The 13,777-nt window shown below is 32.2% G+C and overlaps 1 protein-coding gene across 1 annotated transcript; it reads left to right on the top strand.

Annotated features, from left to right (window-relative positions):
• Nucleotides 1-3,553: 3,553 nt before the first annotated feature.
• Nucleotides 3,554-6,504, top strand: LOC111894720 (GEM-like protein 1). Its single transcript, XM_023890816.3, has 4 exons — nt 3,554-4,079; nt 4,277-4,378; nt 5,782-6,053; nt 6,146-6,504. The coding sequence occupies exons 1-4, from the start codon at nt 3,749-3,751 to the stop codon at nt 6,326-6,328; spliced, it is 888 nt and encodes a 295-aa protein (XP_023746584.1). The 5' UTR covers nt 3,554-3,748; the 3' UTR covers nt 6,329-6,504.
• The last annotated feature ends 7,273 nt before the right edge of the window (nt 6,505-13,777 follow it).

The raw sequence follows: 13,777 nt of genomic DNA, 5'->3' as shown, positions 1-13,777 counted from the left end.
CAAAGATTTATCAGTGTGACTCAGCAGCTTGATGTGAGTTTCCTCATTGTGTTCAGTGGGTCGAAGGCACCAATGTTGGCATATGGTTTATTATCTTAGGATGCTATATGTCCGCGTGACTCTTGCATATGAATGCGTTGGTATGTATATTGAGCGGGGCTCAATGCCAGACGAGGCCCAATGGTTGTATTGTATGCTATTATCTCTATGATTATCGCATGTGTTAGTAGGATTATATGTTTATATGTGTATCAGGCAGGGCCCGATGGCAGGCGGGGCCTGATGATTGACATATCTGTAAACCAAGCGGGGCCCGGGGTCGAGTGGGACTCGATGTCGGGAGGGGCCCAATATGTGTTTATTATGTATGGTTTGTGGTATTTTGGGGAACTCACTAAGCTTTGTGCTTACAGTTTTCAATTTATTTTTTAGGTACTTTTGGTTCGAAAGGGAAAAGCCCGGGATGATTGTAGAGCACCCACCACTTTATTCCGTATTTTGTGATTTACTCTTATATTTTGTGAAGTAGTGATACACTTTGTTCTATCTTGGTTGCATGACAATGTTTTGGATTACCGTTTTATTAAAATTGAAATGAAATTTTCGGGTCTTATTTTTGGGATGTTACAAGGGAGCTTTAAATTTGAAGTAATAAATCTTCTTATCACTTCCAACCCTTTGTAAGTTCTAATGATTCAACTTGTATTGCATTCCTTCCATAGATCTAGGAGTTTGTGGTGTTTTTGGTCCATTTTGGTGAGTTTTAGTGAGTTTTGGTGCATATGAGGCTTGTTTCATGGAGTTCGAAGAACTCCTAAATCTATGATTCATGGTTAGTTACAATATTCTAGATATGATCATTTAATGGAATAAAGAGTGTATGCAAGAGCTCTTTTTGCTCCACACATGAAGAAATGTGTATTTTGGACGATTTATGAACTAGGTTTTAGATCTTGTTTTTTGGGGCATCCAAATGGATAAAGTTGGAAAATTTATCCATTAAGACATTAAATAGACATAGATATGAGATTTAGGGATATTAACTTAATGATTTAAGTCAGTTATCAAAGGATTTAAGCACTGGACGCAAGTTCCTCTCCTAGGTGCGAGGCGCCTCTGTTTTTCATAAACCTGACTATTTTTCATATATGGATGCGAGGTGCTTTGTCTTTGAGCGTTGGGCGCCTCTAACTTTTGACCATTTACTTTTTGACTTTTGGCCAAAGGTGTAACATCTCAAAAAGTTTAACAAATTTAAAACTTTTCAAAACAACCCATTTACTAATAAAAGTGTTTACAAAACCATCGTTTCCAAAACATGATTTAAAATTAGAGCGTGCCAAGATCCAATAAGTTGTAAAACCAAGGATGTGTACGGTTACACCTTCTCCTTGCCACGGTCCTCTGAAAGCACCTGAAACAATAAACTAAAATTGTAAGCACAAAGCTTAGTGAGTTCCCCCAAAGTACCGCCATATACACATAACAAACAACATGCATACAGAGCCTTCAGCCTGACTGGACCGCCTTGCAAGCCTATAGACTGTCTGGACCGCTCACAAAACCTTTAGCATGACCAGACCGCCTCATCGGGCCTTCAGCCTATCTGGACTGTTCTCCAGGCTTCGGCCTGACTGGTCCACCTCACAGGCCTTCAGTCTATCTGGACCGCCATGGGTCTCTTGGCCTTCAGTCTCCATTGGTTCGCCTAAACCCAACCACACATACATGTCGACATACACCTAACAGATAAACATACAACATATCAATATAAACATTATCGGGTTTGTTGACTGGCAGCACAAAGCAGTACAGTCTCAATCCCAACCACACTACGTCAACATATACAACCGGTAAACATATAGCCAGTACACGTATAATAGGCAGATCTAACAGATCACTAAGCATAGAATCATCCTATATACCATGATACCGTTCTAACATATCACCAAAGCACAAAGCATACCATCACATATCAGTATATCTAATCCAATGGGCCGAACTTGATGCATTCGACCTATAAATACCGTGAGGAAAAACTCACTTCAATCTGTTGATAATCAAATAACTGCTCGCACCGTCGAACTGGATAACCTCGTGCCAACTAACAATATGTACAATCTCAATCAATAATTAACTCGATAACCCAAAATACCCTTAGGTAAAACTCGGTCAGCCCTAGTCTAAGTCAAAGTCAACCGTCAAGGTCTAAAAGTCAATATTTATTCCCAGTGGAGTACGCCCTGCGCACCAAGAGAGTACGCCCAACGTATTCTGAAGTTGACCAATAGCGGGGCGCTGACCACGTACGTGCAATGTACCACCAGGTACACCCAACGTACTCAACCCAGACCCAAAACTCTATTAATAGCTTATTCCATTAAGTTCCTACATCAAAAACTCAGATCTAAGCCCAAAACGATGTCCTAAGTCATAAAGTTTCTAACTTTATGACTTTGCATGGCTATAAAGTGCTTAATGTCGAAAACTCTAAGTTCGTAACTCAATAAGACATCACAACTCTTGCATGGAAGGGATAGAAGGGCCAAGATCACATTTTTATAATTCATAGTAGCTTTATAATCGATAAAGTTTCCAACTTTATCCATTAGAATGCTCCCAACAAACAAGATTTAGTCTTTAAGTCTCAAAGGGACCCAAAAGTTCATATGTTTCAACTTAATGCATTAAGTACAAGACTCCAACTTTTAGATCTGAATCAAAATGATATTTAGATGGATAAAGTTTCCAACTTTATCCATAATAAGGTCACAAACTTTCAATATCTAAACTTTATGCACTAAAATGACAAAATGCTCATAACATCCAAAACTAGTTAGATCTAACAAATGCATCATTAAGATTCAAACTTTATACCACTTCTCCAAGGTGCACCATGCATACTCCAAAGCACTCAAAAACACATTCTTTTAGCACACAAGCCACGTGTCATTTTCTCCTTCATTTGGACAAATGTCATTTTTTTAGAATTTATGAATTTTCTATTTTTCCACTTGTCATTTTATTGTAATTTTCATTTTATTAAATTAAAATTCCACATTTAATATGTAAGGTAATATATATCTAAGGTATTTATTAGAAATGATTTATATATGTAATGTATTCAATGTATTAAAGTGTCATTAATTTTAATAAATTAATTTTTTTTTTCTCATTTTTCTTATAATTTCAAACTTCTTAAATTGTTAAAATTTCATATTTAATTTTTTTTTAAATAAACCCATGTAATACATGGGTTTGACACCTAGTTGGGTAATAAACGAAATGATGGTAATCATATACAAGAGCTGAGATATGAATAAAAAGACAATATTACCCTCATGTGCGTCTCTCCTGAGAGGATTTAATGAGATGGTGCACATGTTGTTAAAAAGAGGGACTAAAAGTGCAACAAAAAAATGAATTAGGGAATGATAGTGCAATAAATGAAATATGTAGACCAAATCTGAAACTTTTAGTATACTGCAGGTACCATTTCTATATTTTACTGATTTTTTTTTGATGCTAAAGAATATTGTTTGGGTTCCTGGCTGGAGTTGGTGAGTTGGTCTGTAAAACGTGACTGACGCCGGTTATACGCGCTGGAATCAACCGTTAACCCTTTTGAGACGTAAACCAAAACCCTTCAGACGCTTGCACAACTCCAAATCGATAAAATCCAACAAATTCATACAAAATTCAAGCAATTCTTCGGGGTTTCCGCCTTGATTCACACATTTAAGCAGCAATGGATCCGAATCAATCATCTAAGCAAACGGAGAAGCCGGAAGATTCTCACTCCACCGAGTACGCTCCTTATCCTAAGATTGACCCGACCGACGTGGCTCCTCCTCCTGCTACACCTGCCGGCGAGAACTGGACCTCGGTTCCTGTTGGTTCTCAACCAGAAGCGCCGCCTCCGCCTGCTGTTGGGCAACCGATGTATACAGCTGCTGCGAGGTCATCAAATGATCCGCCGCAAGGTTCAAACGCTGTACCTGGTGGTGGGGCAACCACCATGCCCAGCGAATCAAATCCTTACGTGTCCCCTGGTCCTGTGCCGGCTTCTACCACGAAGAGTGAGTGCTTAGTTATCTATATTTTTGCATGTGATCGTGTTGTCAGTTATTGAGTGGTCTATGTAGCCTCAAGATCTGATCAATTGATTGTGAAACTATTAGGTTTATAAATGATCTGTTTGATTAGATCTTTGTTGGTCACTTCAAACGTATTATGATGTCTTGCTGTTTGTGTATCCGTTGGTGTTTTTGATCAGAAACGATGGATACCGTGAAGGATGTGCTGGGGAAATGGGGAAAGAAGGCTGCTGAGGCAACAAAGAAGGGGCAGGACTATGCTGGAGATGTCTGGCAACACTGTAAGTTTAGTGTTTTCTGTTCTTAATCAATGTTGTTTTCCGTCATTTGACTAGATCTATGAAGCATTTAGTTTGAATGCATCTCTATAGTTTGGTTATATGTACGCTCCTTAAGTGTTTCAGATGCATGCAACATAAAGCTTGCCATATTTTACATTTACTAGTTGAAGTTAGGTGTATAGGTGAAAACATAATTGTGAGCTTAAAAACTTAGGCATACTTCTAGTAAAACTTTCAAGAATTCATAAGTGCACAATAGATAAAACAAATAAACGACAAGGGTTATTGTGTATGATAGCATGTGTTAGAAACTGAAAACTTGTTTGCCAACAATTCCCTTTCTTGTTTACAGTTCTTTTAGTGTGAGTTTATGGGTTCTGTTTGGTTGTGAAACCAAGTGCTTTTGGTAAGTATGCTGTTGATGGGATTAGAATTTTGTAATCTTTAACAAAATGTGACAAAAGTTAGCATCAAAGTTTGTGTTTGCAGTTTGCACAATAGGCTGAGTATGTAATCAGTGCTAGTATTTGCATTTTGGATATTAAGTGTTAGATAAAGTACAACCAAATTTTTTGATAGTTTTAAAAGGGGGATTGAGGAATAATGTTAAAAGCCAACTGAAAAAACAAATTAGATGTAATTAGTTTTTTTTCCCTGTTATCAAAATTTGTAAATTGTGATGAAATATTAACTTCTTAAATATGTGATTATTTCTATGATGCCATTTTTTTTGGAGAAATAATTAAGACAGATTCCTTTTTTGGTGACAGTTTCTAGCAATTATTTTTTTCCCCCATCCGATTCATGAAAAAATAAAACTTTACTGTATCATTATATTTTTATAATGAAAAATGTTATAAATCATAAATAGTTTTACGATATAATTATATGTATAATGTGAGTGACATCTTTTCACAACATTTATTTATAGTATGAGTCATTCATCACAATAGTTTTTCTAAATGCGGTCAAATTTGTAATATCAGTTTATTTATTATCATATAATTTTGTTACGTTCTTAAGTTATAATTTTATCGTAAATATAAAACACAATTAAGTTGGCAAAAAATAAAAAGTATGGGAGGGACATGCCAGGATTATTGGTATTATTATTATTATTATTAATTTTTTTTTGGGGGGGTGGGGGCGAACCAATAAAAGATCCAATCGACCCATTTAATGCAAAACATAAGTATATATATATATTTTTTAAATAATATTAAAGTTGGACCTTATCATCCAATTTTCATTTCCCCCATATTTAGACAACACTTCCCTCCCCCCACCCCACCCCAATCAGTCAATCACCATTTCTAACTCCTCTTTATTTCTTCTTAGATTTTTCATTTTCTTTATTTGAAAAAGGGTTATTATGATTTATGATTTTTTTTTATGAGATGCAGTGAAAACGGGTCCGAGTCTTGCTGATGCTGCAGTGGGTAGAATTGCACAAGGAACAAAAGTGATTGCAGAAGGCGGATACGAGAAGATCTTCAGAACAACATTCGAGACGCTTCCCGATGAGAAACTCCTCAAATCATACGCCTGTTACCTTTCCACCTCAGCGGGCCCCGTCATGGGAATCCTCTACATGTCAACCGCAAAACTCGCTTTCTCAAGCGACAATCCCCTCTCATACAAATCTGGTGAAGACACTCAGTGGAGCTATTACAAGGTCTCTCATCTCATCTCATCCTTTACCTTTTCTTCAATCTGTTAAACTCAAATGTCTAAAATACCCTTTCATTATCATTATAACATTAACAGGTGGTTATTCCATTGCATCAACTGAAAGCGGTGAATGCTTCAAAAAGCAAAGCGAATCCTGCTGAAAAGTATATTCAGATCATATCTGTTGATAATCATGAGTTCTGGTTCATGGGATTTGTTAACTACGACAATGCTGTACAGAACCTTCAAGCCGCTCTTCAATCGCATTATCAAGTCTAACAAACACTCTCACCCTTATATATTATATAATATAATTTATGTGTTTTATTGACCAGATATTTCGGAAATTGTTTTTTTTTATTGTATATTTATATGATGATGATGATGATGTACATGACATTTGGGTTTGGTGTTGCCTTTTTGAATGTTCGTATGAAATGTGTTATTTTGAATCATTATTGAGTGAGATTCATCCATCTTTAACGTCTATCGTTTCAACTTTTATTAGATGTTTAGAGACATTTTGAATTTGTTTGTTATTATTATGTCTGATTTGCATATGGTCCAAAATATGTCCTTATTTCACAAAATGTCAAAAACACAGGTTCAGTTAACCTGGATATAGTTTTTTAGGTTTTGTATATTCAGTTAACCTGGATATAAATACATGCATGATGCATCTTAACAAGTTTGAATATTTTGATTGGATTCAAGCTAAAACAGTAACAAAAGAAAATGGAAATCAGACCATTTTAAGCATTACTCATAGAAAACCCTTGAAACAAAATTCTTCATTTAAGAATTTTCTTTGTTGGAATCAATTTGTTCTATAAGCTATTTAATCTGGGAATGAAAGCATTTTAAACCGGTTTCCCACACTTATTATTATTCATAAATGACTTTATAGGTTTCAAGTAACATTTAATTAAAAGAGCTTGAATTTACCACTATATAAACAAGCGGACTATTGTCATATTTCTTCACCCTTCCTAAAAATCTATACATCTGTCATTTATATTTGCAACAATTTCTATACATAATAAACAATATGGCAAAGTTTACATTTCTTACTCTAGCCCTTGTGGCACTTTTCATTTTTTCCACAGGTAATCTATGATCTTTTATCATTTAGAAAAGCCTTTTCATAACCTTATTATAAAGCCCATACATAATTTGTTTCATTTCTGACTTGGAGACAGGAGTTAGTCTCTTAAAACAATATGGTTGTATTATTTTTTTTATGAATATAATGACTTAGTGTATTTTAGTTTATGGTTAAATTGCATGTTGAATATAAAATCCAAATGAGTTTGGTTGTTTCAGATAAAAATACAAAGGTTGTGGGAACAAGTTGGGTTGATAGATGTTGCGAGAATGATTACATCGGTGTATGTAGACCTGGCACGATTGACGATCAAACATGTGCTGATTCGTGTAAAAAACACTGTTTAGATCATGAAACATCGGGAAAATGTGTTGAAGCATATGTTTGCCGTTGTATCGAATGTATATCTTAAGTCTTTACTTTCATTTAAAGTTTCAATAACACATGAAATCTTATTTCGAAAATGAATAGTACATCATCATCATCATCTTCTTCTTTGCGATGTTCAAATTTGTTGTGATCTCACAATTGTTTACTGGATTTGGAATTCTTCCATAAGACCAAAGATTTGGAAATCCTTTCCAAAAGATTTCATAAAAAAACGCTATGAGAAGAATACCCGCTTTTACAACACCTCTATCGCTCGACACCATCATATTCCAACCTACTCGTTGTCTTTCTCTCCCTTCAATCTTCCCCAACATTATGAGGAATCTTTTATTTCAATATCATCTATTAAAGGAAATATGGCCATCCAACATTGTTTACAAAGAAAGTGCACCATCGTGGTTTCTTTCTAAAATGTTCGTGAAGAATGTTTAAATATGGCATCCCTAACTTCATGGATTTGGTATATATATATATATATATATATATATATATATATATATATATATATATATATATATATATATATATATATATATATATATATATATATATATATATATATATATATATATATATATATATATATATATAGGTTCAGGTTCATTTGAGACCATTCTAATTTTGTGAGACCGTGAGACCAAATCTAAAAGTAATTTTAAAATGCAAAATAAATGAAAAAATCCAAAAATTCTTTTTTTAAATATTATTTTAGGAACTTGAATTAACTAAAAATAAAAAATAAAAAAAAATTCCGTTTTTTTTTTGAAAAATACGTGAAATATTCTAAATAGAATATTACACTGACATATTCTAAAAAATAATTTTAAAATGCAAAATAAATGGAAAAATCTAAAAATTCTTTTTTCAAATATTATTTTCGGAACTTGAATTAACTAAAAAAATTAAAATAAATAAAAAAAAATTCTATTTTTTTTGAAAAACACGTGAAATATTATAAATAGAATATTACACTGTACATATTCTAAAAATAATTTTAAAATGCAAAATAAATGGAAAAATCAAAAAATTCTTTTTTTAAATATTATTTTCGGAACTTGAATTAACTAAAAAAAAATAAAAAAATGCGTCTCACGGTCTCACAAAATTAGGCCGTCTCACGTGAACCTAACCCTATATATATATATATATATATATATATATATATATATATATATATATATATATATATATATATATATATATATATATATATATATATATAGTGTTGAGATCGGTTGAGAACTCAAAGTTTCCCAAGAAACCGATAACTAAAAGTGGAGCGTTGGATCAAAAGTAATTCTTTAAGGACATGATCGTCATCTTACCAATTTCATTTAATGTTTAATTTTTTTTTGTGTTATTTAATATATTAATATAAATGTCTAAAAACTAACAAAATAACTCAAAATTTCGGATTTATTTTGAAAAAAAAAATTCGATTTTTTTAAAAAATGGAGATTTTTTAATTTTTTTCAAAAAACATGAATTTTTCAAAAAAAAAATGAAAAAAATTATTTTTTAAAAAACTGCATCTTTTTTTCAAAAACAAAACTGTATTTTTTTTTTCAAAAAAACTGCATTTTTTTTCCAGAAAAACTACATTTTTTTCACAAAAAAAACTGTGATTTTTATAAAAAAGTGCAATTTTTTCAAAAATGCATTTTTTAAGAAAAAAAATCAACGTTTTAGGTGCATATATGCATATTTTTTAAAATGCATATATGAATCTTTCTTATACTATAATATTCGTAAGTAAATTATAAAAAATCTCATTTTTATTAATCAATCTATAAACATAATACAAATATTTTATTCGATACAAAATAAAATATAAAAAAACTACAAAGATTCATAGTGTTATCATTTCTTCATATCAAGATTTCCATATTTTCTTCAATTTATCATTTTTCACCTCTTCAATATTTTCAACAAATTCTTCAAAACCTACAAGAAAATTTTTAAAAAAAAATTGATTAATGCAAGAACACTCAGAAAAATGCACAAGTATATATCATGTAAGATTCACATGTGATTATATCATGTAAGATTCAAATGTGATTATATAATGTAATTGTATCTTTTAAGATTCAAATGTGAAATTCACAAGAAAATTAAAAAAAATAATTAACAAAGACCACTCACACAAAATGCATGTGCACATATTGACGTAATTCATATGTGATTCACTAGTGATTTACATGCAAATCACATGTAATTCATATGTTATTCACTTGTGATTTACATGTGAATCACATGTAATTGATATGTGATTCACTTGTTATTTACATGTGATTAATATGTGAGTTACATATGATTAATATGTGAATTACATGTAATTTATATGTGAATCATATATGAATTACATGTAATTCATATGTGAATTAGATATTATATACATGTAAATCACATGTAATTCATATGTGATTCACTAGTGATTTACATGTGCATCACATGTAATTCATATGTGATTCACTTGTGATTTACATGTGAATCATATGTGAATTACATGTAATTCATATGTGAATCACTTGTGATTTACATGTGAATCACATGTGAATTACATGTGATTTACATATGAATCATGTGTGAATTACATGCGAATCACATGTAATTCTTATGTGATTTAAATGTGAATCACATACAATTACTAGTTACATGTGAATCACATGTAATTCATATGTGATTTACTTGTGATATACATGTGAATCACATGTAATTCACATATGAATTACATGTGATTTACTTATAACCGTCACACCATGATTCAGACAAATACAAAAATTCAAGAAAATTCGAACATGTACCATTATCAATTATGATTGAGCTGATAGAAGAGTTGTTGGATGACATTTTGAATCATATCCACATGGAGATCCTTGTTCTTCTTCCGAGTCTTGTTCTTCCATTTTTACAGTTGAGTTCTCATGCATATATCATTATATATTACACTACTTCCCGTGAATGCAATTTGTAAAACATCAGAAGACCAGGTACGCCCATGGCTTCGAAATCATCATGGATGAAGAACCGATTACGGTAGGTGAGATCGGCAGGTGAGGATCCGAAGGAGGCAGAATTAACGTGGAGGAGGCATGTATCGGCAAAGGTACGGTCAAACAGATCCACGATGACGATTCAATAAAGTAGCTCAAAAACCAAAAATTACATTGATCATTCATTGATTTTTCAACGATGCATCTCCGCTCATAAGTGATTCCCTCGGATGCCTCTTTTTCCGGTTTGGAAGTATCCACCATTACTCATCGATTCTGCTTAAGCTTATTTATTATCGTTGGCCAATCTTCGTCGATTTTAGGAATCCGACTCATCGGAAACAAGTATTTGGTCAAGAAAATGTCGTCGACGATCTGGAGATTATCAGATATGGATAGCCGGAGGCGAGATGGTCGAAGCGAGATGAAAGAGGGGGGGGGGAGAGAGAGAGAGAGAGAGAGAGAGAGAGAGAGAGAGAGAAACGAGATGAAGGGAGAGTATAAGGATGATCGACCTAATTATCTTCTCCCTAAAATGTACCTTGATTCAATTTAATAAGCTACCCCCGTTCTATTTTTTTCCAATTATTTACAACAATGCCACAAATCATCTTGGCCATCTATTATTTTCATCCAACGACTCTTGTTTGGTTATCGGGTTCTCGAGATATATGAGTTCTCAAATGATCCTTCCTCTCTTTCTCTCTTTCTCTTTCTCTCTCTCTCTCTCTCTATATATATATATATATATATATATATATATATATATATATATATATATATATATATATATATATATATATATGAGGGATGATCATTTGAGAACCTATAGTTTCCCGAGAACCCGAGAACCAAATAATAGCCGTTAGATCAAAATAATAAAAGGTTAAGATGCTTTATGACATTTTTGTAAATACTTGAACAAAATAAAACATGGGGGTACGATAGTGAAATTAATCGAGGGACATTTTTGGGATGACAAAATCCGCTTAGTTCCCCAAATTAAATCCATCGTTCAAGTCCTCTCTCTCTCTCTCTCTCTCTCTCTCTCTTTATATATATATATATATATATATATATATCTTTCTCCCTCCCTTTGTTCCACATCCTAAATGATCGACGCTTCCTGATCTCAGATGATGTCTCCCACCTATCTCCGAAGCCTTTATTCTTTTATGCTTTCGCCTTTATCGTCAAAAGGAGATATCAATGTCAAAAATCAAAGATTTTTTTGGTTAATCTGATACCTAGCTGCCACTGGACTCCTTTTACTTCGATAGATTACTCTAGGCTACTGTGTTGGATATCTCCCTTTTTTTCGTCGGCCGTCGCACCACCGGAGAACTCACTCGTATACATAGATCCATATTTCAGAGAATAGTGGTCCAGATCGTAACCTAGATGATGGTAGGGGCTCTGTAGTTTTCGACCTAATCTTACCTTCTTCTTGACGTCATATTAAGATCGAGGCTGCAATGACCCCCTACTTGTGTGATTTTTAGGTTTTGTCCACAACCACAACAACATCTATCGTTTCTAAAACTGAGGTAAAATCCATTGTTGTTGTGTGATTCTGATTCAATTTTTTTTTTATCATTGGTTGAGTAGTACCTACATTTGAATGAGAAATATATCAAACAATTTATTGTGTTAGTAGACCTAATTGAAAGGCAAAATGCTCCTATTAGTTTTATCATCATGTTTGATACTTTCTAGTTTTCTTCACATGATTCGGTATATAGTAAACGGGATGTTAAGTCTGAGTTATTATTTTATCTTGTTCTGGTTAATGACTTTGAAGTAGGCATTGCACAGACTATTAACATTCTCTTTTAATAATGTAAAAAGCCAGCTATTTCATAAATCTCTTTTAGGAAGTTGAGTCAAATATATTTATTAAATTGGTGTTTTGGACTCTTATATGTATATCTATATTCACCATCACCAATCATCTGTAATTGTACTCGAAATCAACTTTGACTAATGACAATGAAAACTTTAATTCATTATGTAGTATGCAACAAAAAAAGGATTTTTTTGAACTCCAGTATTAGTATGTCTTGAATTGCATCCAACAATGATTGGGTTGTAAGTATTGTTTGATCTGTGACATTTATAGCTCAAATTGCCACAAATCTTCATTAGTCATTAGGATATAGTTTTTTATCAAAATGAATCTGCAAAGATTATGTGAAGAAACTATATTAAATCTTACAACTTATCATGTTGCTTAATTTGCTTGTTTTATTGAACATATGATTGATGAAAACTATAAATATTTAGAATTAAACTTTTCTTTTTTAATTTTCCTCTTACTTTATAGAGCAAGAAAGATGTAACAAGTATTGAAGATCCATTTGAAGTTCCCACTTACAATATACCAAAGAAGCCAATGACATTTACAGAGGGAGCTTCATATAGTGATGCAGCAGGATATGGTGTTTTCAAAGAGCTTATATTTTAACCAAAAGAGTAAGTTTTAGCTGTATATAAGCTATATTTTATAATTTATATACGTTTTTTTTTTATATTTACAAAAGGCAATCTTATTAAACTTTTTTAAATTTCTTGTTTTAGTGCATGATTTTTTCAATTTGATATAATTCCTTACTAATCTTCCAGTTGAATTATTTGAGTTTTAATGAACATTATTATCTTCAATGGCACTCGCCTCATAATTTTATTTATTTACTTTACAAGGTACGAGAAAGATTATCTATTTACATATGTGATTCATATGTGATTTACATGTGAATCAAATGTGCTTTACATGTGAATCAAATGTGAATCAAATATGATTTACATGTAAATTATATGTGATTCACATGTAAATCACATTTGATTCACATGTAAATCATATGTGATTCACATGTGAATCACATTTGATTCACATGTAAATCACATTTGATTCACATGTAATTCATATATGATTCACATGTAAATCACATGTGAATCATATGTGAATCGTATGTAATTTACATATGATGTCATATGTAAATGTGATTCATATGTGAATTGCATGTGATTCATATGTTAATCACATGAAAATCAAATGTGTATTTTTGTAAGTGTTTTCGCATTAATCATTTTTTTTAAAATTTTCTTGTAGATTTGGAAGAAATTGTGGTGAATATTGAAGAGGTGAAAAATGATAAATTGAAGAAAATATTGACACGAAGACATTAAAACACTTTGAAATTTGTAGCATTTTTTTATTTTTTAAATCTTATTTTCTATCGA

This window comes from Lactuca sativa, chromosome 1 (genome assembly GCF_002870075.4).
Source record: "Lactuca sativa cultivar Salinas chromosome 1, Lsat_Salinas_v11, whole genome shotgun sequence".
NCBI lineage: Eukaryota > Viridiplantae > Streptophyta > Magnoliopsida > Asterales > Asteraceae > Lactuca > Lactuca sativa.
This window is presented reverse-complemented; position numbering and strand designations above follow the sequence as displayed.